This window comes from Solenopsis invicta, chromosome 3 (genome assembly GCF_016802725.1).
Source record: "Solenopsis invicta isolate M01_SB chromosome 3, UNIL_Sinv_3.0, whole genome shotgun sequence".
Classification (NCBI taxonomy): Eukaryota; Metazoa; Arthropoda; class Insecta; order Hymenoptera; family Formicidae; genus Solenopsis; species Solenopsis invicta.
The window spans coordinates 9,291,436-9,316,834 of record NC_052666.1 but is presented as its reverse complement, the minus strand read 5'-3'; the positions used below and the strand labels follow the sequence as shown (position 1 = coordinate 9,316,834).

At 42.3% G+C, this 25,399-nt stretch overlaps 2 protein-coding genes across 2 annotated transcripts; both read right to left on the bottom strand.

Moving 5' to 3' along the window:
- Positions 1-3,681: 3,681 nt before the first annotated feature.
- On the bottom strand, positions 3,682-5,994 carry LOC120357207. The gene is made up of 2 exons (XM_039447174.1): positions 5,544-5,994; positions 3,682-4,815 (listed from the first exon to the last, which is right to left on the bottom strand). Exons 1-2 carry the CDS (start codon positions 5,949-5,951, stop codon positions 4,570-4,572), a joined length of 654 nt encoding a protein of 217 aa, XP_039303108.1. The 5' UTR covers positions 5,952-5,994; the 3' UTR covers positions 3,682-4,569.
- A 6,413-nt stretch (positions 5,995-12,407) lies between these two features.
- On the bottom strand, positions 12,408-14,870 carry LOC113005539. Its single transcript, XM_039446816.1, has 2 exons — positions 12,911-14,870; positions 12,408-12,536 (listed from the first exon to the last, which is right to left on the bottom strand). The coding sequence occupies exon 1, from the start codon at positions 14,761-14,763 to the stop codon at positions 12,913-12,915; it is 1,851 nt and encodes a 616-aa protein (XP_039302750.1). The 5' UTR covers positions 14,764-14,870; the 3' UTR covers positions 12,408-12,536; positions 12,911-12,912.
- Positions 14,871-25,399: the final 10,529 nt, after the last annotated feature.

Genomic DNA, 25,399 nt, shown 5'->3' with positions numbered 1-25,399 from the left:
GCATCTCTGTCCGTTAATTTACTCATCTCCGAAACAAACAAGTTTCGCGCCAAGGTGCGCGCGAAGGAGAGTCAACGAACATCGATATTTCCCAAACATCGATTTGAACGGTACGCGCTTTCGTTCGTTTAAATCGATAACTTCCATCGGGAGGGCCGCTTGGCCAATAATCTTCATTTCGGGAACAATTCGCTCCTCCCGAGTCTCCTTCGCGGAGCACCGTTTTTCCGGAGTTCGTGCTCTCGTTCGAGAGTCCGACGCCTTAGAAACTAGAGAAACGCGATCAATTCAAACTATCTTTGCAAAGTGACCGCGCGAACGGAATCAGACTCATCCATATCGATACCGAGCATTCATAGTGCATTCGATCCGACTTATCGGTAACAGCAGAAATTTTGTGACAAGTTGTAATAAACATTTTGTGAGAACCGATAAAACTGTACATTCAGTGCATCCTTGATCACCTCCTGTTGTCCGTTCCTGCACTCCAGCGCCGAACCGCTCATTTCTCTCTTGTTCGCCTGTGTCGTCGTCGCTTTCTCGCGCTTTCTCTCTCTCTCTCTCTCTCTCTCTCTCTCTTTGTCGTTCGCGGTACTGCTGTCTCTCGCGCTCTCAACGCTCGCTAGCAGTATCGTCCGAATTTAAAATTCACAACTCCCGCGTTCTCTCTCTGAGAAAAAAAACCGGCTTCCAGTGCTCGTTTGTTAAATCCTAAATAAACTAAACCGAGCCCACTGAACAGTTTTTAACTGTAATGATCATTGATTCCAAATCAGATTGTTTGCAATAATAATGTTCCAATAGTTCTCTTATAAAATGATTATCGATTCCATTAATCAGATTATTTTCAATAATCACTACAACGCACTATTTTTAATATATAAATGATTATTAGTTGATTATCCACTATAAAAGATAGTACTAAATATTCCATATATCATTGCTGATTTTGGTATGACAAAAAAAATATATAATAATAATACGTATTATTTATAACTTTGAGTTCAATAATAACACGATTACAAACGTGATTATTGATTTTCAATAAACACTACACCATTACAAAAATAATAGTGTAGACAACATCGTAGTGACTATTGGGCTTAAATAATCTTTCAATATTTCTGTGCAATAGTTCATCCCAATAATCTGCGAAAAAAATTTGACAAATAATCCAATAGTTTTATTAATAGCTTTACTAATAGTTACAATAGTTTATTTCCGTAAGGGTTGGAACTCGGTCAAAAAAAAAATCGTAGAAGAATTTAAAAAAAAGCATTTTGTAGAAAAAAAGTCATACTTTATAGTACTTGCATTGCATTTATCGAGAAAAAATTTTTTTATTGAGTTACAGGCTGTCAAAAATACGTAATTTTAAGGAAAAAACAATATATCTTTTTTGGGGCATAGCACAGAGAAATTGAAAAAATTTTTGAAAACCATTAATAGCAAGTTAAAGCTGAAACTGTAATCTTTAAAATGCCTTTTTAATTTTTTATCTACTGATGATTTTTCACAAAGTACAGATATCATTTGTGAAAAGTGCATATTTAGCTTTAAAGTTGCGTAACTCGGTCAAAAAATTTTAGAAAAATTTTAAAAAAAGCATTTTGTAGACAAAATGTTGTAGTTTATGAAGCTTTACTTGAATTGTTCGAAAAAAATTTGTCGAGCTGCAAAGTATCAAAGATACGAAATTTTAAAAAACAAAACAAGGTGTGCTTTTTACTGCACAAAGAAGTTAAAAGAACTTTGAAAATCTGTTGATAGAACGTTAAAGTTGGAACTTGTAGCTTCAAAATGTTTTTTTTATTTTTTATTTACAATAATTTTTTGCCGAGTTACAGCCATTTAAAAATAGCTTAATTTTTGGTATCTGGGAAGTGTTCCTTATGTATATACAGGGTGTTTGATAATTAATGATTAATCTCTTGCATGTAAGTAGAATGAATTAAACTGAGTCAAAAAGTCCTGTACCATTTTTCAAAATTTGCAATAGTTAACGAGTTATAAATTAATAAAAATAGCTGAATTAATCCCGCCCACAGCCAATCCAAGCGCGCGCTCGACGTTGCCGAGCGCACGGGGCGTGGTGTTTATTAGAGACGATGGCCTTCGCAAGAACGGCGCGTAATGCTGGGCCCCCGCCGTTCTTGCGAAGGCCATTGCCGTTAATAAATATTACGCCCCGCGCGCTTGGATTGGCGGTAAGCGGGATCAATTCGGCTATTTTTACGACTGACTGCTGCCAACCTAAGGTTGGCAAAAAGCGAGGGAGTATGCGTTTCACCGAAGGCTTATCTTTGTTACCTTAGTTCTCAGGAACTACAACATAATATAATATCAACTTTCGCACATGAACTTCTTAGTAACCAAGCATGGTTTAAAGCGTATAATTATCGTTAATTGTTCTATTAAAATCATAGACAATAAATGATATTATTCGTCTATATGTTCTCTCATTGGTTAGCAATAAAGTTAGGTATAGCAAATTGATTAACCAATGATGTGCGTTGAAAGCATCCTCATGGGGAATTTTAGTGATTTACAGTTGTAAGACATTTTGAAATTACAAACAATATACCGATTTTGATGAAATTAGGCTCATTTGACGCGTTTTTTGCACAAAATGAACAAATCTGGCAGAAAAAAGTGTCGGACTGTCCCGCTAACCAAGATATCAATCGTTAAAGTTAGCGATTGTACAGGTTAGAAAACCAGTCATCTCGGCGTAATATAACGAATTGAGCATGCGCTGTGATAGAAATATGCACGAAATTTGAAATGTTTCATTATTAATAATTGAATAATTTAACAATTTATAACAGTCAATAGTTATTTATTTATTAAATAATGTTTAAGGATAAACTGTTTTATATAATAAATTTTTTAATTATTTATAGGTAGTTATTATAATTGTATTTATCTTTACAGAAATTATATTAGTGAAATTATATGTATGAATCTAAACTTTTTCCCCAAAGCAACGGAAAAAAAACTATAAAATTGGAAGAGTTACTTTAACATCCTTTTTTTATTTTTTATTATAAAACTATGAGTAAATGTAAATTGTTAAAAAAAAAAATAAATAAACTGCTTGAGTGCCAAGGCAAATGGTTTATCGAATTGATCAGTACATTCAAGATACTTGAGATAACTCAACAATCTTCCAACATATTTTTTTTTTTATTAATTTCACTAATTTGTGATCAGATCCATACAGTTTATATTGACTTTACTAATACATTTCTGTTCAGATCCATACAGTTTATGATTACAGCCAATCTTATCAATATGGTACGGATTATTTTCTTGCGCTACTATTGAAAGAAGTTTGTGAACACGTAAATACATATATGGTTTGGTTGAAGAATTCTCCTCGAAACAATGTTGAACTGTGTTGAGTTAGTCTCTCATCAAATACAAAATACCACTCTTTAGGCTTTGGGATTACTAGGTTTTACAAACTTTAACTAACACTTCCTTTATGAAATAAGTCAATTAGCGGTAAAAAAAAATATATTACAGACTTCACACTTTAATATGGAATTATCAAACTTGACATTCTCTAATCTCTTTTCTACCTTTTGTAATTGTTTTAAATAGTTTAGCGATGCGTGACCTAGTCTAACATGCCATAACGTTGTCTCATTTATTTTCTCTAATTTCTTAACTTCTTCGGTTACTGAGCTTTCAAACATTTCTTCTATATTTTCTATTGTTTGTATGTCCTCTAACTTAATGGCTTGCTCAGATTCAGTATTGCTGTTGTTCACATTTATGAGCTCTCCTTCATTCTCCCTCCCAATCGCAGAGTCAACATTATTTCTCTCATCTAATTCTCCCTCCGAAATTGATATCTCATTATTTTGAATGTTTGCTCGCGATTGTTCAGAAAACTCACAATGTGGAACAATTGCTGCTCTACATTTATACACAGCACACTCAACATTATCTTTGTCCTCTATATATTTGTTTTTGACTTCGAATTGAATAATCCAATTTGGCTTCTCATATTTTCCTTCGAAAACTGTTTTATTTGTTAATTTATTGTAAACTTTAAGCAATTTATCATCTAAATAAATACTGAAACCTGCATCAGCCAGTTTTCTTAAAGACAATAGATTTTCAGATACTTCTTTCGTTGCCATAACATTTGTTAATTTAATGACTTTATTTTCTTTGGTATTCGATATTAATAGAAGATCTCCTTTACCATCTATTGAAATGTCTGCAAGCTCATTTTTATTCGCGCATTTAATAACTCTATCATTACATTTTTCAAAATTTGACAAAATCATACTTTTATTCACAATATGATCTGTTGCGCCGGAGTCTGCAATAAAATTAACCAACTCTTTTGCACTATTTCTATCTTTTATTAATCTAACCACACATATTTTACCTTCTTTTGATTTAACTTCTGTTGCTGTTTTCGTTGAAGTTTTCTTGAAGTTTTGCAGCTTAGTTATCTTCCCTTTGTCGTTAACTCTTTTAGTGCCTCTAGGTTCAAATTTACCCTTTTTCTTTATATTTTTATTAACAACTTTATCTGCATACCTTTTTCTGCTACCTTTTTCCTCTAAATCTGTTCGCCTCTTTTCCGGAATTGGGGCAGCTATCTCCTTTATGACCTCGTACTTCCTGGCAATAATAGCAGAACCATGCCCCATGTTCTGCTAGCGGGCAATCCTTTGCCATGTGGCCCAGCTTGTTGCAACTGAAGCATTTTGTTTCCTCTATAGTTGCTCTCTGTGCTCTGATCTCTGGTTTGTCTATCTTCTCTACTTTCTCGTTTTTCTTTTCTGCCTCTAACTGCATCATAAAAGATTTTATTTTGTCTACATTCATTTCTTTAAGACTTGATTGTCTTCTAATCAAATCCACATTTCTCGTTCCGGTACATTGATTGACACGGCCTGATATAATGCGGATCTGATTTCTTGTTCTGCGAGAGGCACTGCATCCTCGCATGACTCATATTCTCTAATTATCGAATCAAAGCGTTCGCAAAAATCACTTACTTTTTCATCTTTTCTCATTTTAATTTGATAAAGCTTAGCTCTTACAGATGTATGAGTTACATTTATTTCGCTCTTTTTATATCCTCTTAATTTCTTTAATATCTCTATCGGCTCTTTTTCATATAAAATTCTCTTATGATAGCTTTCATCCAAATGATTTATAATAATATCTCTGACTAAAGCTTTTCTTTTAATGATTTTTGATTCGGAAAGATTTTCAGGACTTGTAACACTCAAATCTATTACATCTAATAAATCGTTATTCGTTAATTCAGATTTTAAATAGTCCATCCAAAGATCAAAATTGTATTTTTGCGTCAGCTTGTATTCTCTTTTAATATGCAGTCTTTGTTTATTTAATTCTAACTCTATCGTGTTTTTAAATGTCTCTAAACTTTTATCTTTTTCGGCGGAACAGACTTTTATTTCATCTAACTTTTTCTTTTTAGATTCTACTTCTGATTCTCTAACCGTTGTTATGCTGTTATTTATTGAACCATGCACATTTTTATTGTTTACCTCTAAGCTTCTAAGTTTTACCCTTTCTCTCTCTAGATTGAGTCGGGTAACTTCCACCATGTTTTCCATCATATCGGTGGCTTTCGACATGATTTTGTCCATCAGCTTCATGGAATTTTCCATTTTGGTGACTAATTTCTCCTGCTTCTCATATATCATTCTGCTTCCGATCGGCAGCATCGGAAGGTTTTCCACCCACGCTTTAGTCACCTCGATGTTCTCGGTGACGACAGGCAGCTTCTTTTTCGGAATCGCTCCTGTACTTTCCGTCTTTTTCTCTTTCTCCCTCTTCTCGCCGTCTGCGCTGTCGCTCTCGATCACGGTAATCATGCTGCTATCGCTGTCGTAGTTGACCAGCGCTTCCGGAATCTCATCCTCTAACGAGATATTCTCTACCTTGTCGTCCATTCTCTAATCGGGATTTAGCTGTTGATATATCATTAGTGTATTAATTTACCCCTGGTGGGGTCCAGGGGCGAAGCCCCTGAGGTTCGGGGCGAAGCCCCCCCGACTGAAAAAAAGCACAAAAGAGAAATCAAATGCAAGTACTCGTTCGTTATCATTGATTACGCAAACATTGCGAAACAAGACAGGTACAAGCAACTGAAGCGACGCAGTTGTAGAATTCGTAGTGGACTCGGTACTCGATAAAGTTAAAATAGTAAGTGCAACAATGACGCGATATTGCGAAACGACGACTCGATAGCTTCGACGACGGTGACCTCTCTTGGCGAGCGCGTTTTCTCAGATGCGAACGCGCTCGAGCCCCGCCACCGCGTCAAGGTGGAGGTCACATCGGCGGGGAGGCAGATTGGCGGAAGGTGCTATGCCAATCTGCGCGAAGATCTATTTACAATGTTGACATAGTCTAAACGACCAGTGAGTCGTTGGAATTTATTCCGACTCACTGGTCGTTAGTCCAGCCGTGTGAATACGGCGTCTTTTTGTCGCAATGATGTTCTCATCGCTGTCGGTAGTGGCGGAGGTGGAAGGCGACGTCGAAACAGATGCGACTACCGACGCAATCAATGGCTCGGCATCGTCGGACGAGTCCTCGTCGGAGCTGATAATTATTACGGCTTCGTTGTCGTCGTCGTCGTCGCTGCTAATCACAATCGGTGACGAGGGTGGCGGCGGCGGCGGAGAAGACAACGGGGCCGATGCTGATGGCGGCGGCGGCAGTACGTTAATGCGCCGTAATACGACGCGAGGATACAGATTCGACGTATCTTCCACGCCGAGGTCGCTTGGCGTGGTCAACGGCGTTTGCGGCGCTGTTGCTGGCAGCGGTCGCGGTCCATCCTCCAGACTTGTCACCAGTACTATCGGTCGCGACTGTCGCGACGTTATCGCGGACGCTGGCGGTGACTCGTCGTCGTCGTCGTCGTCCCCGCTCGTGACGACTTTGATGTAATCCGTGGAACATATATCCCATAGGTCGTCGATCGGTGCTGGGGAGTGAGGTGCTGGAGCCGGTCGCGGCAGCACCAGCCTCTCCAATCGCACCATAGGTCGCGAGTGTCGCGACGGTATCGCGGGCGCTGGCGGTGACTCGTCGTCGTCGTCGTCGTTCCCGCTCATGACGACTTCGATGTAATCCGTGGGACATATATCCCGTAGGTCGTCGATCGGTGCTGGAGAGTGAGGTGTTGGCGCCGGTCGCGGCAGCACCAGCCTCTCCAATCGCACCATAGGTCGCGAGTGTCTCGTCGGTATCGCGGGCGCTGGCGGTTGTGACGATGCTCGCGGCAACGACAAACTAATGAGATGCCGTAGACGCGCGAGCGCGACGGCAAGTTGCCCCTCGATGATGTCGGCCTGCTTTGAGGTGCAGGGCTGGCATTGCGCGAGTCCCAGTCCGCGTATGTGGGCTTTGACTTGCGCTATTTCATTTCGTACCGTTGTCGGCGGTACAAATATCTGCACTGATCGAACAAGCGGGCCGCGTCGTTCGTTGTGCGGTCGGTCCTGCGGCGTCGGCAACAGTACGGTGTCGTCGACTGGTGGCAAACGCACCGTCGGGTACGAGTTTCGTGGCACGTCTGTTCCACGTGCTGGACGACGTCCTCGTCGATTTTTCAACGGCCTTCCCGGCCTTCGTCGTACCCGGCCTTCGTCGTACTTCCGGTGGCGGAGTCGGCGACAAAGCTGTTCTCTCTCGTACCAGCTCTTGCGTGTCGGGCGACGGTGTGCGCGCACGCTCCAGCGACGGCGCTGGCGATGGCGAACGTTGTCGCGATGGTGCGTGCTGTACGCGTTGGCGTATCTTTAGCAGTCGTCGTCGGACTTGGTTTACAGTCGGACTCGTACTATCCGCACGTCGGACTATCGACCATGATTTCTGTTGCGCGGTCGGGTCGATTACTCGCGCTGGAACTATGTGGACGTTTTCTTCAATAAAAGTAAGTAGCTTCGCCACAAGGTCATCATTATGTGGCACGTCAATAGTGGCGCGGCATATTCGCGCGAACGCCGTCGGCAGGCGGACGAGCATCGCGCTCGCAACATCGTCCGGTGTTACGTCTTTGTGGACTTGAGCGTGCCTTGCGCCCAAGTGACGCAAGGTTTTATATTTAGTGTAAAACGTGTCCACATTTAGTGCAGTTTCGTAACTGTTGTAAATATCTCTGATCAATCGGTGATCTACCGCGTCGGGAGGCCCATCGCTTCGCGCGCAAACGTCGGCGGCCGTCTCGGCCAGTTCCGCTTGCCTTCGCGCGACACGCGCCTCGTTCGTAGCCTCGTCATCTTCAAGCGTGTCAGCGGCGGTGGCGGTGCGTACGGCGTGGGCATCTCGTTTGTCTAGTCCAAACATGGCTCCGTACCCCCACGTCGCGTACAACGTAACGAGCCAGCGTATGGCGTTGCGGTAAATATCTTCCTCGTCCTCGTCGCGGTTGCGGTGCGTGTGCACGGCCCACACCACGCGACTCACCCGCCACGCGTGCTTGGCGACGCGCATCTCTTCCGGCGGCATAATTTTCGCGTAAATATTAAATTCGAACGTCGCGTCGTCCTCGTCGTCGCCATTGTCGACGCGGCCGTCCAATGATCTGATGCGGACGGTGTCCTCCGCGTCGACGGATCGAGCCTCCGTGCCGTTCACAAACATGTATCGGCCAAACCGATAATTGTAGTGTCTGGTTGCTCCGTTACTAAAGTAACGGAGCCGAAATTCCGCTCGCATGCAGCGCTCGATCACTGGCGCTGGTACCCACGGCATCGTGTCCGTTGATAGTCTCGTATGTCGGAGGCAACGCTTAAGGAACATGGCGTCCTCCTTGACGCTCGCGTCGCAGTACCGCCGCCAGTTTGGTATCCGACATATCGAGCCCCGTTGCAACAGCCATCGCGCCGCTTCACCGATGTGTTGCCTTTCGTCAAACAAATGGTTATTTTCAATGAATAGTGAGACGCCTGCCTCGTTGCACCTCAGGCGGTCGATCGTCCGCACCTCCTCGATTCGCAGCTGGCTGCACGTTCTAACCGAGTACTCCCAGTAACACACCAGGTCCCTGATGTACTGGGAGCACTCGTTTCCTACTGCGCGCAGTCTCGTTGTGCCGCACGATTTTAAAAAGCGGCACAACAACGAGGTGGGCACCGCGCCCGGGTCGTCGGCGCGAGCCATTTTTGCGGCAGAATTGTACGCCTGCACGAACGTAATGCCCTTGTCGGGCAGAGTGTGGGCGGGAACAACATGCGCCGCAAAATAACCGTAATTGGCAAGAAAGCCGATTCGGTATTTTTGAATTTTCTTTTTCAAATGTTCGCCATGTTGGAACAAGTCCCTGACATGGTCGAGTTTGACCAATAGTGGTTCGTTGCCGTCTCTCAAGGCGACGTTTGTTGCGTGATGCAACTGCACCACGTCAACATGCGGATGATCCACGTCGGTGAGTACATCTACCAAATAGTCAGACGCCGCCTCGTTCGACATCTTCAGCCCGTGCTCGCACGTGTATAGTCTTACAAACGACATGCCGCAATCTCGCGACAAGTCAACTACTTGAAGACGCGCGGTGAGGGCGCTCGCGAAATGCGGCCAGTCCGCCGCGTAAATTCGATACGTCCGATCGACGTCAAAAATCGCAAATCTTGCGCCGTCTCGCGCCGATTCGCGAGTGAGAGACATTTCGTTCAACGCTTTTTGCACCACCAACGCTTCAAAGGCGGTCGCTATTACGCGTAGGCGGCCGTCTTGTTGGGGCGTGGACGTTCTCGGTGTCGAGGATAATAATTCCGAGTCGTCGTCTATCTGAAACTCGCACGTCTCTCCTGTCCACGTCAGCAAAACAAAATTCAAACCATTCCTTTTTTGGTACCACCGTCTCAGAATGGCCGTGAAGAAGGTTGGCTGTGCGAGCCTTCTGGAGCTCGCTTCCCAAAAATTTGTTTCGCCGTTCTAAATAGACCGACAACTTTGTGTTTTTGCACAATAGAATTGTGGTGGGTCTTAAGTAAATCCTAGCGCCAAAGCGACACCGAAACGGCTCGGCGCTTCGAGTGCATACAAGGACGGAGTCCACGTCAACGGTCGTAAGTACGTCCTCGTCGATGACGTCCCCGTTTATTATAGCGACCGGAGATGGCGCTTGTAGTGGTGCCGATGGTGCATCTGGTGGTGGCACCAGCGGTGCCGCAGGCGTTAGCCGAGGACGGTCGAGCTCCATTGCAGTTTTATCTGTGAAAAGACAAGAAAAACAAATTATTATCAATGCGGTCCCAGTTTAATGCAATACCTTAGTAGGGTAATACTTACCAGCAACGAGTGCCGCAAACTTCTGCAAGCTCTGAAAAGAGCTGTTTTTCACTTGGTGTAGATCTGTAAAAAAAATGAAGTTAAACTATACGACAATTGTACGCGTGTTATTTCATTCGTATCGATGCATTACCTGCGCTGATGCACCGCTACTGCCGTAGCTTTGACAAAAGCTGGTTTTAGCTTTTAAAAAAGCTGATTTATAAAAGATCGCCGCTGTTCGCTGTACAACACTCTCGCCACAATCTGCAAAAGGATACAAGATAAATATCCCCGCATCTCGGATCGGCTGTTTCTCCGAAACGGACGGAGCCACGGGGTCCACAATGTTTGGTCTACAAAGATCTATCCAAGACCCTTCGAGGTTGGACCCTGTAGCTCCAACCGTTCGGGAGCTGTAGCCGGGATTTCTCGACATACGTTTTTCGGCCGTAACTTCCGAACCGTTGGGCCTACAGACTTGCGCGATAGCTCGTTTTAAAGCTCTTCTCGAGCCCTTTAAAATGGCATAAAGCAGAAGTCTGTAGCTCCAACCGTTCCGGACTTATGGCCGAAAACGTTGAAAAACTATTTTCGGCTGTAACCTCCGAACCGTTGGGCGTACAGACTTCCGCGATAGCTCGTTTCAAAGCTTTTCGCGAGCCCTTTAAAATGGCATAAAGCAGAAGTCTGTAGCTGCAACCGTTCCGGACTTATGGCCCAAAACGTTGAAAAACTATTTTCGGCCGTAACTCCCGAACCGTTGGGCCTACAGACTTCCGCGACAGCTCGTTTCAAAGCTTTTCTCGAGCCCTTTAAAATGGCATAAAGCAGAAGTCTGTAGCTCCAACCGTTCCGGACTTATGGCCGATCAAAGTTTTTACCCCCTTTAAGGGGGTGTATTGGGAAGGGGGGTGGGGGGGTGGTGGTTTCCGGGTGCGTTGGACAGTGCTCGCCGAGACCTTTCCAACGAACCCAAACACGACCACTTTCCTCCACTTTTAACGTAAAGCGAAGAAGTCGAGCCGCACTTACAGTGCCTCGAGAAACTCGGAAACCGAGAGATCGGAGCCGCGTCTCCTCCGGCACCAAGACTCAGCGCGGACCATGGAGAGAGATCGCGAAAACTTGTAAAATTCATAACTTTTGAACCAGCGGACCTAGGGGAAAACTTCCAACGACAGTACCACGAGGGGGGGGGTGGGGGTTTCAACCCCCCCCCCTCGATTTTCAAATCGCGATTACTCGAGAACGGTGCGTCGTAGCGAAAAATCGCAAGAGGCAAAATCGTTTCGCCTCGTCGAGGTCCTTCGACTGGGATACTCGAAAAATTTTTAAAAATTTTTTGAAAACTCATTTCATCGATAACTCCTCAACGGTTGGACTTGGAGACTCGGACGTCGTTAGGTCGAGGAAAGGGTTCCTCGAGCCCTTTCGAACGCCGCGAGGCTCAAGTCCGTAGCTCAAACCGTTCCGGAGTTATAGCAAAAATTTATTTATTTATTTTTTTTTTTACAACACAGTACAATACACTAGGTCTTATCGACGGACGGGTCTCTGGGCGGCGGCGGCGCGGGCGGCGACGACGTCGCTATATTGTTCGGCTTCGACGGCGGCGTTGAACACGGCGTCCAGGTATCTCGCTCGATAGCGGACAGCGGCGGAGCCGTAGTTAGGGGCGAATTCCAGATTCGCGACGACGCGTGGTCCGATCTGGTACAGCTCGAACGCGACGCGCGCCGGTGGTCGCTGGTAAAACTTGGTTCTCTTCGAACCATCCTCCTCGCTCAACTCGACCTCCGTCGGCCAACCCAGGTGACACTCCTCGAGCCTGACGGGGGGTGGCAACATCCCGCTCTCTCCGCTTTCGGCACGGTTCGTCATCTGTAACAAGTAAGGAGACGGGGATCCGTTAGACTCGCGCTCCACGTGGCATCGCGAGGGCGCGGAGGATGAACGGACCGCGACCGGTCCGCTAATCTTCCGCTATTGAGATATAATATTCGGAGTCTTAAGGGGTAACACCACTGTAGACGGCCCAAATAAAGCGTTTTTTTGTGAATTTTTTTTGCATGGAAGGAAAAGTAAGAAGAAAATAATATTTAAGGATGTTATTAAACATGTTTTTAAGTGTTTGTAAAAATTTTTTTATTAAAAAATATTAAAAAATGGCGACGCTATAGCCACTGTCGTGAGACGTGTTTATTTTTTAGGGGTTTGCGGCACGCAGCAGAACCATCGTAGAGATTTATCTGGAACAAAACAAAAAATTTTTTCTTAATCTACATGAGTATAGCTAGAGAAACACGTACGGAATTTGAGAAATATTTATTTTTGAGTAATTGGCACGCATTTAAAAAAAAATTTCAATTTTTGACGGAAAAAACGGTCACATATTTGTCAATAAATAATGTTCTAATCAACTTATCGAAAATTCCGTACGTGTTTCTCTTCGAAATGTTATTTTAAAGAAGTGGTTAAAATTTGGAGTGGAAAGAATGAAAATTGTTTGAGTTATGCTGCGTGCCGTTTTAAAAAACCATGTTTTGAGAAAAACGCGTTTAAAGCTTAGAGACGTGTTTTAGACGGGACAAAATGAAAAATGTGACTGTTTGAAATTTTTTACCATTAGTCTGCTATCCCAGGACCGTAAAGCATCCCTTCTTTGCTCAAGTATTGTTCCTCATTTTCTTTCCGCGACGATTTTGTGCTGGTGCGTGCCTTCTTTGCTGCATCTGTCAAAGCCCGCTCGGAGTGCTCGATCCTTGTCGCATTGGCTTCAAGGCAAAAATTGTATGCTTGGTAGCCGATATCCATCTCCAAAACTTGCATAATTCGTAAAATGTTAGTCAAACCGTCATTGAAGGTGCACACAGCAATATCAGTTGCTGCACATAATACTTTTTTGCCGCTTGAGTAAGATTTTGGCGCCAAGTTCCATACAGCAGCATTGAAACTTTCGTTGCTATTTTGAGTGTAGCCTCCCAAGCAACGATTTAGCAAATCATCACGGCTCAGCTCCTCGTAAATAGGTTTGATAGCTTCAAAAATTTCCTTCGGTAGTGGCGGCTTATGATGGTAAGTAGCCAAGGAATTTGCTGCTTGTGCCTTTTTCCAGTCGCACCAAGACTCCGAGCACTTCTCGTGTTGCGGATTTTCATCGGTTGACATTTTATGAAATAAGGTTGCCCAAATATCATTTTTCATATTTTTCACGGAGTTTGGATTCCGCCGTATCGCTAAACCATAATATATTGTAAGCTCGTCAATTAATTTAGCAGTTAATTTACCTTTTCCTCCGAGGCCTTTTACATTTTTTTTTAAATTTCGCAAACGAGTGCCCATTCTCTTTTGCACGTGATCAATGCACTCTTTCTTTTTCACTTCAAAATTTTCGTATGGATGTTTCTCCAGTATACCCTTGAAGGTTTTGCTATCACCGTCGCCGACATAGTTTGCATATTTCATGCCATGTAAAGTTTCGGAACGTTGAAACATTTCGACGACGGCGTCTACCTCCATCTTACCAGACGAACCTTCATGATTTGCTTGACATTCATCAACGTGTGTTTTGAGCCATTCTTCATACTCAACTGTTTCTAATTTACTCTTCCAATGCTCGCAAGATTTGCAATATTTGGACTTCACCTCAACGTCGACGATTTTGCCAGTGAACCATCCAATCAATGACGTGATTCCGAAAAGCGACGAATATCCACGTTTCCTCCACGAACCATCACCAGAAACTGTTATCCCTGCCAATTGCCCATTTTCTTCGCTCATCTTTTTTTCTTCTTCTGCTGCTTTCTTCATACTAATGTCTCGTACGGTGGCCGTAGCAATCGAAATCATATCCACTATTTTGTCGTAAAAAGATTGAAATATCGGTCGTGGCATTTCCATAAATGCACAAAACTTGATGATTCCATTTAGTCCCACTCCTAATAGTCGCATTACTAGTACTATTCGACGATTAATTTCGTATCCATTTCGTATAAATTTACTATTTGGAATTTCAACTCTTGGGCATTTAGGGCAAGAAATAACTATTTTGAAGCCTAAGCCTCGAGCACTCGTCTCATGAAAGATTATGTTTGAATCACACGTTTTACACTTCACGTGTTGTGAAATAACAGAAAATACGGCAAAAAAATTAATAATCCTGTAGCCAAATTCGCTTTTTACGTCAATATCGTCATTATTCATTTGTAATTTTCTGGCAGAAGCACTGACGCCTGCTGAATCGCCTTCAGCCTCGAATCTATTCATCGGTCGTTTTGATGCGCTGCTCCGACGCCGCGTTGGGTACGATGTTTTCGTGCCTTTTTTGCCCTTGTACACTTTTTTGTCACTCATCGTGACAGATATAATGCAACTCAAGCCACGAATAAATGGTTTTGAATTACCACTGCACACAAAAGCCAATTTTTCAAGCAAAAGAATGATGTGCTCGCGATACGTGAAATGTTCTTTGTACATGTGCTGACGCCATATTAACGTACTTTTGGTTTGAAATGCTTCTCATGCAACAGAAATTCCTTCTAACTACATCTGTTGGTGTACTAGAGTAGTTAGAAATCAGAAGGTAAGTCATTAGGCTGTACCCTTCGAGCAGGTATCGATGTGCCGTAGGTAGTCGTTTTGGAGCAGCCCGACACGCTTAAGAAAGAGCGCGAAATTTCACACAAAAAATTTTGTAACAGACATAAGACTTTTTTTAACTCATTCTAGAAGGTTCAAAGTATTTTTTAAAGCAATAAAAAAAAAATCGATTTTTCAAAAATTCTACAGTGGTGTTACCCCTTAATATATACAAAGCGGTGTCACCTCGGTCACTCGCGAGAAACTTTGACAATGCGACTTCTAGCGGCGAGAGTCGGAACTACGGCGCGACGGCGAGTGAGTTCGGCCGAGAGCGCGGTCCGTAATACCGCTGTCGGTAATTTCTCTCCGTCGGTCATACCTCTGTCGGTAATTCTTCTCCGTCGGTCATACCTCTGTCGGTAATTCTTCTCCGTCGGTAATACCGCTGTCGGTAATTATTCCGTCGGTAAGTATCGTCCTCCTTTAGGGCGGGAAAATTTGGATTATTCGGTAGTTGCGAAGTTCGCCGCTAGGCGTCGCACGACTGAATTTCTCGCAAGCGCCCGAGGTGACACCGCTTCGTATATATAACGACTCCAAATATTATAACTCAACAGCGGAAGATTAGCGGATCGGCTACAAGTCCGCTCATCTCCCGCTCCTTCGCAAAACCGAAGAGCCTAACGAATCTCCTCTCTCGTTCGTTACAGACGATGAATCGCAAGAGGCGAGCGACGACGGTCGAGGCTAAGGAGCCACCGCCTACGAGACTGGAGGAATCCCACTTCGCCGTCAGGTGCGCCGAATTCGAAGCCCACGAATCGGACGGTTCATACAGGGGGCGCTTCCTCTACGACGTTCCGGCGGTCTTCCGCAACGTAATGGCCGATGCGGACGTAACCGAAAGCGAGTCCGACGACACAAAGTCCGTAGAGTCGTCGGACTTTTCAGATTCCTCGGACGACGCTCGCGGCATCGAAGACGGCGACGACGAGACGAGGGAGCCTTCGCACAAGAGTGCGAACGTTGCTGGTTCGAGTCTCGATATTTTTTTTTTTTTTTTTTTTTTACAAGGAAATGTAATTATTAACATATTATTAATATATTATTATTAATACATACACAGAAAATAAATGTAAATACATTTTATTCATTCATTGCATATTAAAAAAGCACATTTTTCTACATATTACGAAGGAAAAAATTAAATAAATGTAAATGTAAAATAATAGTAAATGGTCAGTGCTATGCAAATAAATAATCATAAAAAATTAATGTGAAACATATTTTATTCATCGGTGGAAGTAGATGGAACAGTACATGTTGAAGGATGATATTTATCATAAAAACAAGCGAAACAATAATTCGCACGACAATGTGCGCATCGTATAAAAGCTACATTTTTACAATCGCATGACTTTTTTAAAATGTCTAACGGAAAACATACTTCGTTGACATTCATGAAAACTTCTCTCTCATCTGGACCCTTGCAAAGGGTCCTTGGTAACATAACGTTCTCCCTTCTCCTTCTTTCTGTGTAACGGCTTTTAACTGCTTCACAAAACACGTTTCATATTTACTTGTATATAGCACTAATTTATCCGTTGTTTAAAAACAATCAATAATTACATTTATTTAATTTTTCGCGTACGTTCGGTACAATACACAAGCGTGGCGTGCTGGCCACGGCGCGCGGACGGACGGATGGCGGTGACGCTCGGACGGACGTAACAAAGCTTAGAATTTACGCGCGGATGGACAAACGGAAATCGAAACGCGCGGACGGAAAGATGGTATGTATACGCGAGATTCGGAACGGTCGGATTTTAAACGCGGTATCTTACAACGGTGCTTATTTACAGGTGCGCGGGATTCCGAGCCGAGATTCTCGCAATTCGGAATCCCTGTTGACGCGCTGGTACCGTGGCCTTGCCGAAGGCCGCGGCCACGGCCGTAGACGACGCGCGCGCGGTATAGCTGTACTTCGGCCCGATCGCGACGTGCTGCGGTTAATACCGCGATGTTCGGCGGTGGTAATCGACTCACGCCAAGATCTCTTGGTGGAGGCGTGGAACTCTACACCCCAAGTCGTGAGTCGATACCGAGACAGGACGGCGGATCGGGAAAGTGCCGACTACCAGGATCTCCTGGTGGAGCCCAAGATGGTCTTGAGCCTGTGAACCGGCGGTCTAGGAAAGCGAATGGCTCGTGTCAAGATCGCTTGACTGAAGCTAAGGCACTTAACTCCGTTTGAGCACTCGAGATAGACTTTCTTCTCGGACGGGAGATCGGACGGAGAAGAAGCCTCGACTCTAGGAGCGGCGGCGCTTATATACTCGAGTCTCGTGGGCAGGGACGGTGCGGGGGGTACGGAACGGTACGGAATCGGTGGGGGACTCCCTGCCGCTCGAGATCGGTCCAGCGACCGCCACTCTGGTCGAGCGCGTGCGCGCGGAGATCTGTCGACGCGCGGATGCGTCTACGCGCGCTACGCCGGTGTTATTATTCTTATTGGCGCTGTGCGTCGCTTTTTCACTGTCCGACGGTTGTTCGGTCGGACAGCCTGGAATGGTGGACGGTCCGAGGGGGGGCGCGGAAAGGCGGTTTGATACATATATATATTTTATATTATATGTTTTATAATAAATATTTTTAATCAATATTTCTACAGAAAGCTTAATAATGTATTTGACCCGTTACACAATCTAGTAATAAGATCTTTCGATTGAGTTTAATGCATTTATAAGATTCGAGCACAGACTCTTGCATAGCTGCAAAACTATATGCATAAGAAAATTGATTGGTCCATTAGCACATGCATCAGGAAATGGGCTAATTCATTTCCTTGTGCATATGGTTATGCAGCTCTGCAAGAGTCTGTACTCGGATCTATACCAGTCTATACCATTCAAATATGGCGCGACCACTAAGATTAGTTCCCGACTGAACCACCCAAATTGCTAAAACTCGATACGAAATTTACTATTGGGTTTTTATGGATGCTTTCACTCTATCTTATCCTCTTTGATCCAGGTATGATATACTTTTCAAATATGTTAATAAAAGTTTGAGCGTAAAATATATTTATACGTTTTCATCGCAGCAATATTTAAACGAATAATAAACGTATTTTATATCACATTCGATATAGCTAATTAAAGATTTATTGAAGATGTATATTATTTATGAAATGAAAAACATTTGTGGCAGCCGTTCCATTAGGCACCACCATTGCGTATGCTCGCGGGCGCCCGTTCGCCAAACGCTAGTGCGCGCTATCGCCGCGGGGCGGCGACGCAGCCGAGCGTAGACGTTTTCTCGTGATTAAAATGCATCTACCAAGAGGATATAAGCGCGGGCGGAATCAAGCCCAGCAGCTTTTTGGTTTCGCAGAGTGAGCTTCCAGGGGCCTCTGTACGGCGCACGGCATCTGAAGTAACCTTTTATTATCGTGTACTTTGTACTCTCAATTAACCGGCTCCATCCAGGAGTCGGCGGCCTAGGCAGAGCCTGCTAACTCTGCCGAGGAAACGCCTGAAGCGAGCAAGGGACCTCCCCATTCGGTCGCAGTCACGAGCCCAGCGATCAAACAAAGAGAAATCGGAGCTTTGCTCTGCCCCGCTACTTTGGACGCTCATCCCTATCACTTTGTCAACGAAGCCTTGGAAGCCCGTGGACCTTCGCATACCTAGAGGGACGGATGTAGTAATCCAGACCATGGTGGAAGTATACATAGTGTGTGCAAAACCCAAAAACCACACCCTTTTTTCGCGTCGAGACCGCTCACTCACTAGGTCTGCGAAAAACTAAATGTTTGATGATATCAGGTTGCTACAACTGTTTTGATTGTATCTTTGTCACACCGTACTATATATGCGTTGTGTCCTTTTCTTCGAAAGAAGTAAAGTACGTGATTTCGAGAGAAGCACGCAATTCAAGAATTTTTATATAAAATTTAGCGAAGATGGTTCGTCGGTGTATTGTAAAATCTTGTGCAAATAAAGAAATTTGTGGTAAAACCGAAATAATTTCTTTAGTTTACCGAAGAACGAAATCATGCGTGAAGGCTGGCTTCGAAAAATCGGGGAGGTTAGGTCTTCAAACATAAAAAATGGTAAATGGTCTTATAAAGATTATAAATGTAATAAATACAATAATTTATAAGTAAAATATATTAGGGTTGGTTTATGCTAGCCGTTACCGTAAGAAATTCACCAGTCGTAGTCAATTATTCTTGTATAAATCGATTATGATTGGCCAATTTCTGACGGTTACGGTTATAATAAACCAACTTTGACTGTAATAACTAAATAATTAGTTCGCAAAGTATTGAAAGAGTATTTAAAATTTTATGAATAACTGTAATTGTTTCTCTCTTAATTTGAATTGGTGAATACATTAAATACACAGTATCAATTATTAACTGCTATTTGAATCATTTTCAGCAAAAATATGTTCAGACCACTTTACCAAAGAGTCATTCCACGTAGGAAGTGTACAAATCCAAGACGGCTCCTTTTGTCAAAAGCATTTTCCGCCTTTAAGTTATCTCCAATACAGAATAAGTAAATATATCAATAAATAATTATTATACAGGTAACCTGTTCTTTTTCCACATTTAAAGACTGAACGTCTTGCACGGTTTATCTTTCTCTTTTTTCATATTAAAGGAAAAAGATAAATTTACTACAAATTCAGCCCTGATATATGGAAAAGAATAGATTATGTTCCTTTAATTCCTTTTGTATTTATTGTCACATTTTTAAGATAGTAAAACTTAATGATTCTTTTATTTTTCAGAACTATTGATATGGACTTAAAAATTATTCATAGAGAATTCCTACTTTCCATCAATATCCATAGAAGTACAGATGGATCGAGCAATAATTAGGAAGCTGCCAGCAATTCTCAAATTGTTCAAAGCGATAGCTCGCCAGTATCAGGCAAATAATAAATCGAAATCAACCAAAATTAACAAATATGTAGAACGTATAGAATGTGGAATTATTACAAATTTATTAGATGCCACTCCTGATCCACTCATATTGGAAAGTGTTATCGCAACACCCAAAAATTATTTTCGAAAGTAAGAATCGCAAAATAATACCAATATTTTAATGATATTAAATAATAGAAATGACATATAAGTGTGGGATTTAGAGAGATAATAGTCATCTTGAGTCAAGTTAGGGCGATATACTCGCTTGTTATGGGCTTGAGCTTAGGTATGTAAGGAAACCGTTCGTGAGTTTAAGGATAAACTCGAGACCTACGAAAAAATAAGGAAAAATCAACTTGATAAAACATCAAAGTACACAAAGAATTGAGACGAATGGACGAGGAAGGCGGGTAGCAAATTCTCGCGCGAGGACGGAAAGAAGACGACTGACAGCCGGGAGGACGGAGCGCTGATACGGTGCTTCAATTATGGTACAAGTGGACATCACGCCAGGAAATGCAACAAAAAGTCGCTAGGAAAAAAATGTTTCAATTGTAATAAGTTCGAGCACGAAGCAAAAAATTGTACTGAAAAAAGAGCAAGCGGTTCTAGTTCGAATGCGGAGCAGGCGGTTAATCTGGTAAGCGTGTCCTTGACTAACGTTATCAAGCAAGTTGTTATTAATAATAAAAATTTGAGAGTGCTCACAGACACGGGAAGTCCAGCTAGTCTAATGCGAGAAGACGCGTTTACAAATTAAAAGAAATTTGAACTGGTTCAATCAACGCGCGTATTTTCTGGATTCGGAGGCGGCGAATCTAGAGCCATGAGCTATTTTCTGTTCTGTAGTTCTTATACGAGGTGTGTTCAAAAAGTATCGCGAATTTTGAATTTTCGCGGGTTACGTATATTCGAATTTCGATCTTTTTGTGGCGTTATGTTGGTACTCATGTCTCTCACTTATGCCGACAAGCTCGGCCATTTTGAATGTTCACTTAATTGTTGACAGCTGCTTTGCTTGCACGTGTTTTGGATCGTCTTCGATTTTTACCTATTCAAAAAAATGGATCAAAGAACCTGTATCGAATTTTGTGTGAAAAACGAAATTAAGTGCGCGGATGCATTCCGAATGTTGACTGTGGCATACGGAGAAGCTACCTTGGACCGAAGCAACGTTTATCGGTGGTACAAAATGTTCTCAGAAGGCCGAGAAGATGTGAACGACGAAGAGCGTGCCGGACGCCCGAGCACTTCAACAACAGACGAAAAAATTAATGAAGTGGAGAAAATGGTATTGGCCAATCGTCGAATCACCGTTAGAGAAGTTGCTGAGGACCTAAACATATCGATTGGCTCGTGCCATTCGATTTTTATCAATGATTTGAGCATGAGACGGGTCGCCGCGAAATTCGTACCAAAATTGCTCAATTGCGACCAAAAACAGCAACGCATGAACATTGCTAATGAGATGTTGGACTCTGTCCGCGACGACCCAAATTTGCTCCAGAGGGTCATAACTGGTGACGAATCATGGGTTTATGGTTATGACGTGGAAACCAAAGCTCAATCATCTCAATGGCAGCTGCCGCACGAACCAAGACCGAAAAAAGCGCGCCAAGTTCGGTCGAATGTGAAAGTTTTGCTGACAGTTTTCTTCGATTGCAGGGGCGTGGTGCATCATGAGTTCTTGCCACAGGGTAGAACGGTCAATAAGGAATATTACCTGCAAGTTATGCGCAATTTGCGCGAAGCAATCCGCCAGAAACGCCCGGATTTGTGGAAGAACAAAAATTGGCTTTTGCACCACGATAACGCCCCTGCTCACACATCGTTGCTTGTGCGCGACTTTTTGGCCAAAAACAACACACTAATGATGCCGCAGCCACCGTATTCCCCAGATCTGGCCCCCTGTGACTTTTTCTTGTTCCCTAAACTGAAGAGGCCCATGAAAGGACGACGTTACGCTACGCTTGACGAGATAAAGACGGCATCGAAGGAGGAGCTGAACAAGATAAAAAAAAATGATTTTTTGAAGTGCTTCGAAGATTGGAAAAACCGTTGGCACAAGTGTATAATATCTCATGGGGATTACTTTGAAGGGGACAAAATAGATATTCATGAATAAATAAATAATTTTTGAAAAAACACAAAATTCGCGATACTTTTTGAACACACCTCGTAGACGGCTATGATGACTTTTCTTTAACGTTTTATGTTGTGCCTTATGAGACGACAAGTGTAGAAGTAATTATTGGTAGGGATATAATAGAACAAGCTAATTTGAATTTTAGTCAAGAAGATGTAACTATTTATAAAAAATTAAAAACTGATTTTCTTGCTCATATAAGTATTCCAGAAGATTTGCAAGCGGAAATCGAAACCATTCCAGACGCGGAAACAAAAAATAAAATTAAAAACTTAATAACTGAATATAAGCCAAAAAAATGTAAAACGACGGGAATTAAACTTACAATAACGCTTAAAGACAAAAAGCCAATTTTTCAGAGACCACGTAGATTAGCTTTGCCGGAAAAGAAAATAGTTGAGAAACAGGTAGAAGAATGGATCCGAAATGGTATAATTGAACCATGCTCTTCTGAATATGCAAGTCCAGTAGTTGTAATAAAGAAAAAAGACGGATCTCCACGGGTGTGCATCGACTATTGGCCACTCAATAGAATAATAAAACTAGATAAACATCCGTTGCCATTGATCGAGGATCAGGTAGACAAATTAAAGGGTGCACTACTATTTAGTAAACTTGACCCTAAAAACGGATTTTTTCATGTAGAAGTTGACGAAGAAAATCAAAAACATACTGCATTTATTACACATAAAGGTCGATATCAACTTTTAAAGGCTCCTTTCGGTTTGTCTAACTCTTCTCCTGTATTCCAAAGATTTATTAGTCAAGTTTTTTGACCACTAATTAACGACGGAATAATGACGTTATATTTAGACGATATTATAATCTTTGCAGCTAATTTTAAACAAGCGGCGGACAGATTAGTAACCGTATTAATAACAGCGAGCGAAAATGGGTTAGAATTAAATGCTAAGAAATGTGAGTTTATGAAAAAGCGTATTGAATTTTTAGGGACAAATAACAGAGAATGGAACGGTATCGCCATCCCCGGAAAAAGTAAAAGCGGTGATACAATTTCCAGAACCGACGACAATTAAAGAGGTTCAAAGCTTTCTTGGTCTCACGGGGTATTTTCATAAATTTATTAGTGGATATTCAATGACGGCAAAACCTTTAAGCGACCTATTGCGTAAAGATGTAATGTTTCAATTCGGAGAAGTAGAAAAAGAAGCTTTTAATAAATTGAAGCAAATATTAAGCAGTGAGCCTGTATTACAGATTTTTGATCAGACACTCGAGACAGAGCTGCACACCGACGCCAGTCAGGATGGATTGGGCGCAATATTATTGCAACGATCGTGGATAGACGGTAAATTACATCCGGTACAATATATGAGTCGTAAATCGCGACAAACCGAAAGAAATTATAAAAGTTACGAATTAGAGGTGTTAGTTGTGACAGAAGCATTCGAGAAATTTCGTATATATCTACTTGGCTTAAAATTTAAGGTAGTAACAGACTGCGCAGCGTTTACGCAAACCACGCAGAAGAAAGAAGTCTCTCCAAAAATCTGGCGATGGGCTGAAAAGTTGGAAGATTTTGACTATACACTAGAGCATAGGTCAGGCACTAAACTGAAACATGTCGACGCTTTGAGCAGGAACGTAGTCATGACGATAATCGAAGACGGTATCTTAGCAAGAGTAAAAGCAGCTCAAGCAGATGATTCAGAATTAAGAATGATAATAGAGACATTGAAATTAAAACCTAATAATGAGTACACGTTGATGGGAGGTGTGCTGTATAAATTTGTCGAGGGTAGAGATGTATTGGTAGTTCCAAATCGTATGCAGAACGAAGTCATACAAGCGGTTCATCACAGAGGACACTTATCAGCAAAGAGAACAGAAGATGTTATTCGAAAAGAATATTTTATGCCAGATTTAAAGAAAAAAATAGAGAAATTAATAGCAAACTGTATCCCCTGCATACTTGGTAATCAAAAGCAAGGCAAACAAGAAAGTGAACTCCATCCATTACCTAAAAGTGATGTGCCTTTGCATACGTATCACATAGACCATGTGGGTCCCTTGGAATCCACCAGCAAGAAATACAATCACATTTTAGTTGTAATAGACAGCTTCACTAAATTTACTTGGCTGTATCCGACAAAGAGTACAACTTTACAAGAAGCAATTAAGAAATTGGAGTCGCAACAACAAATATTTGGCAACCCAATATGCATTATTTCAGACAGAGGAACAGCGTTCTCGTCGAAAGAGTTTCAAGACTATTGCGACAACGAAGGAATTAAACATGTTTTGATTACGACGGGCCTGCCGAGAGCCAACGGGCAGGTGGAGAAAATTAATCGGACCATAATCCCAATACTCACTAAGTTGTCACTAGAAGATCCTACCAAGTGGTATCGCTATATGAGCCAGCTATAGAATGTCTTAAATTCTTCTTATCAAAGAAGCATTAATACAAGTCCGTTCGAATTGCTAACAGGAGTAAAAGTGCAATGTAAGGAGGATCTACGCTTAAAAGAAATCCTGGAGCAAGCCTTACAAGAACAATTTAATGATGAACGCTCTTCTCTTAGAAGCAAAGCTAAAGAGCACATATTAAAAACTCAACAGGAGAACTGTAAAACGTTTAACAAACATTGGAAAGCATCACGGAAATATAAAGTCAAAGAATTAGTTGCGATTAAACGCACTCAGATGTGTCCAGGACGGAAATTGCGTGCGAAGTATCTAGGACCGTACGTGGTAATAAAAGTAAAATATAACGATACATATGACGTTAAACAAGCAAATCCAGGAGAAGGTCCAGGTTGCACTAGTATTTGCGCTGAATTCATAAAACCCTGGTCGAGTGTGTAGCAATTACTCGAGGCGAATAATTGGTCAGGTAGGCCGAATGTCAAATGAAAAAAGTTATAATAATAATAACAGTAATGATACAGTTAGTAATAATTCGGTGCGAATAATTAGTCAGGAGGGCCGAGTGTGGGATTTAGAAAGGTAATAGTCATCTTGAATCGAGTTATGGCGATATATTCGCTTGTTACGGGCTTGAGCTTAGGTATGTAAGGGTGATAATAAAAAAGCAAGCGAAAAAAGGATTAAGGCCGTAGATTGTTGACCGTAAGTTTAACATGACGATCGTTCGAGCGTGCGTTCCCAAAATTTTGTAACTATGAAATAGCGAAATACATTTATATTAATTAAAGAAGAGTGTCTCCCTTTCAACCCTACATAAGTAATATCTTTTCATGTTTTTGTAGAAAATCACGGCTGGAAAGAAAAAGAATATTTGAAACGCTATACCACACAACTGATGCCCTTGATAATGTGTGCACCAAAACTTTTCCAAGAAGGTATGTTTATAATTTGTAAAATTTCAATTCTTAGTTATATAAAATATTCTGTAACAAATGATTGCAAAATACGAGCAAGAAATATACTGGGGGAATACCATAGTGAGGAAGACACTCCTT

Bases quoted from the DNA above. Each gene is read 5' to 3' on its own strand.
- LOC120357207 (XM_039447174.1), bottom strand. From the start codon at position 5,951: ATGGACGACAAGGTAGAGAATATCTCGTTAGAGGATGAGATTCCGGAA. The intron at 4,816-5,543 runs GTAAACAATAAA...TTTATGATGCAG, and splicing joins TAAAACTTAGAAGCTTAGAG to TTAGAGGCAGAAAAGAAAAA.
- LOC113005539 (XM_039446816.1), bottom strand. From the start codon at position 14,763: ATGTACAAAGAACATTTCACGTATCGCGAGCACATCATTCTTTTGCTT.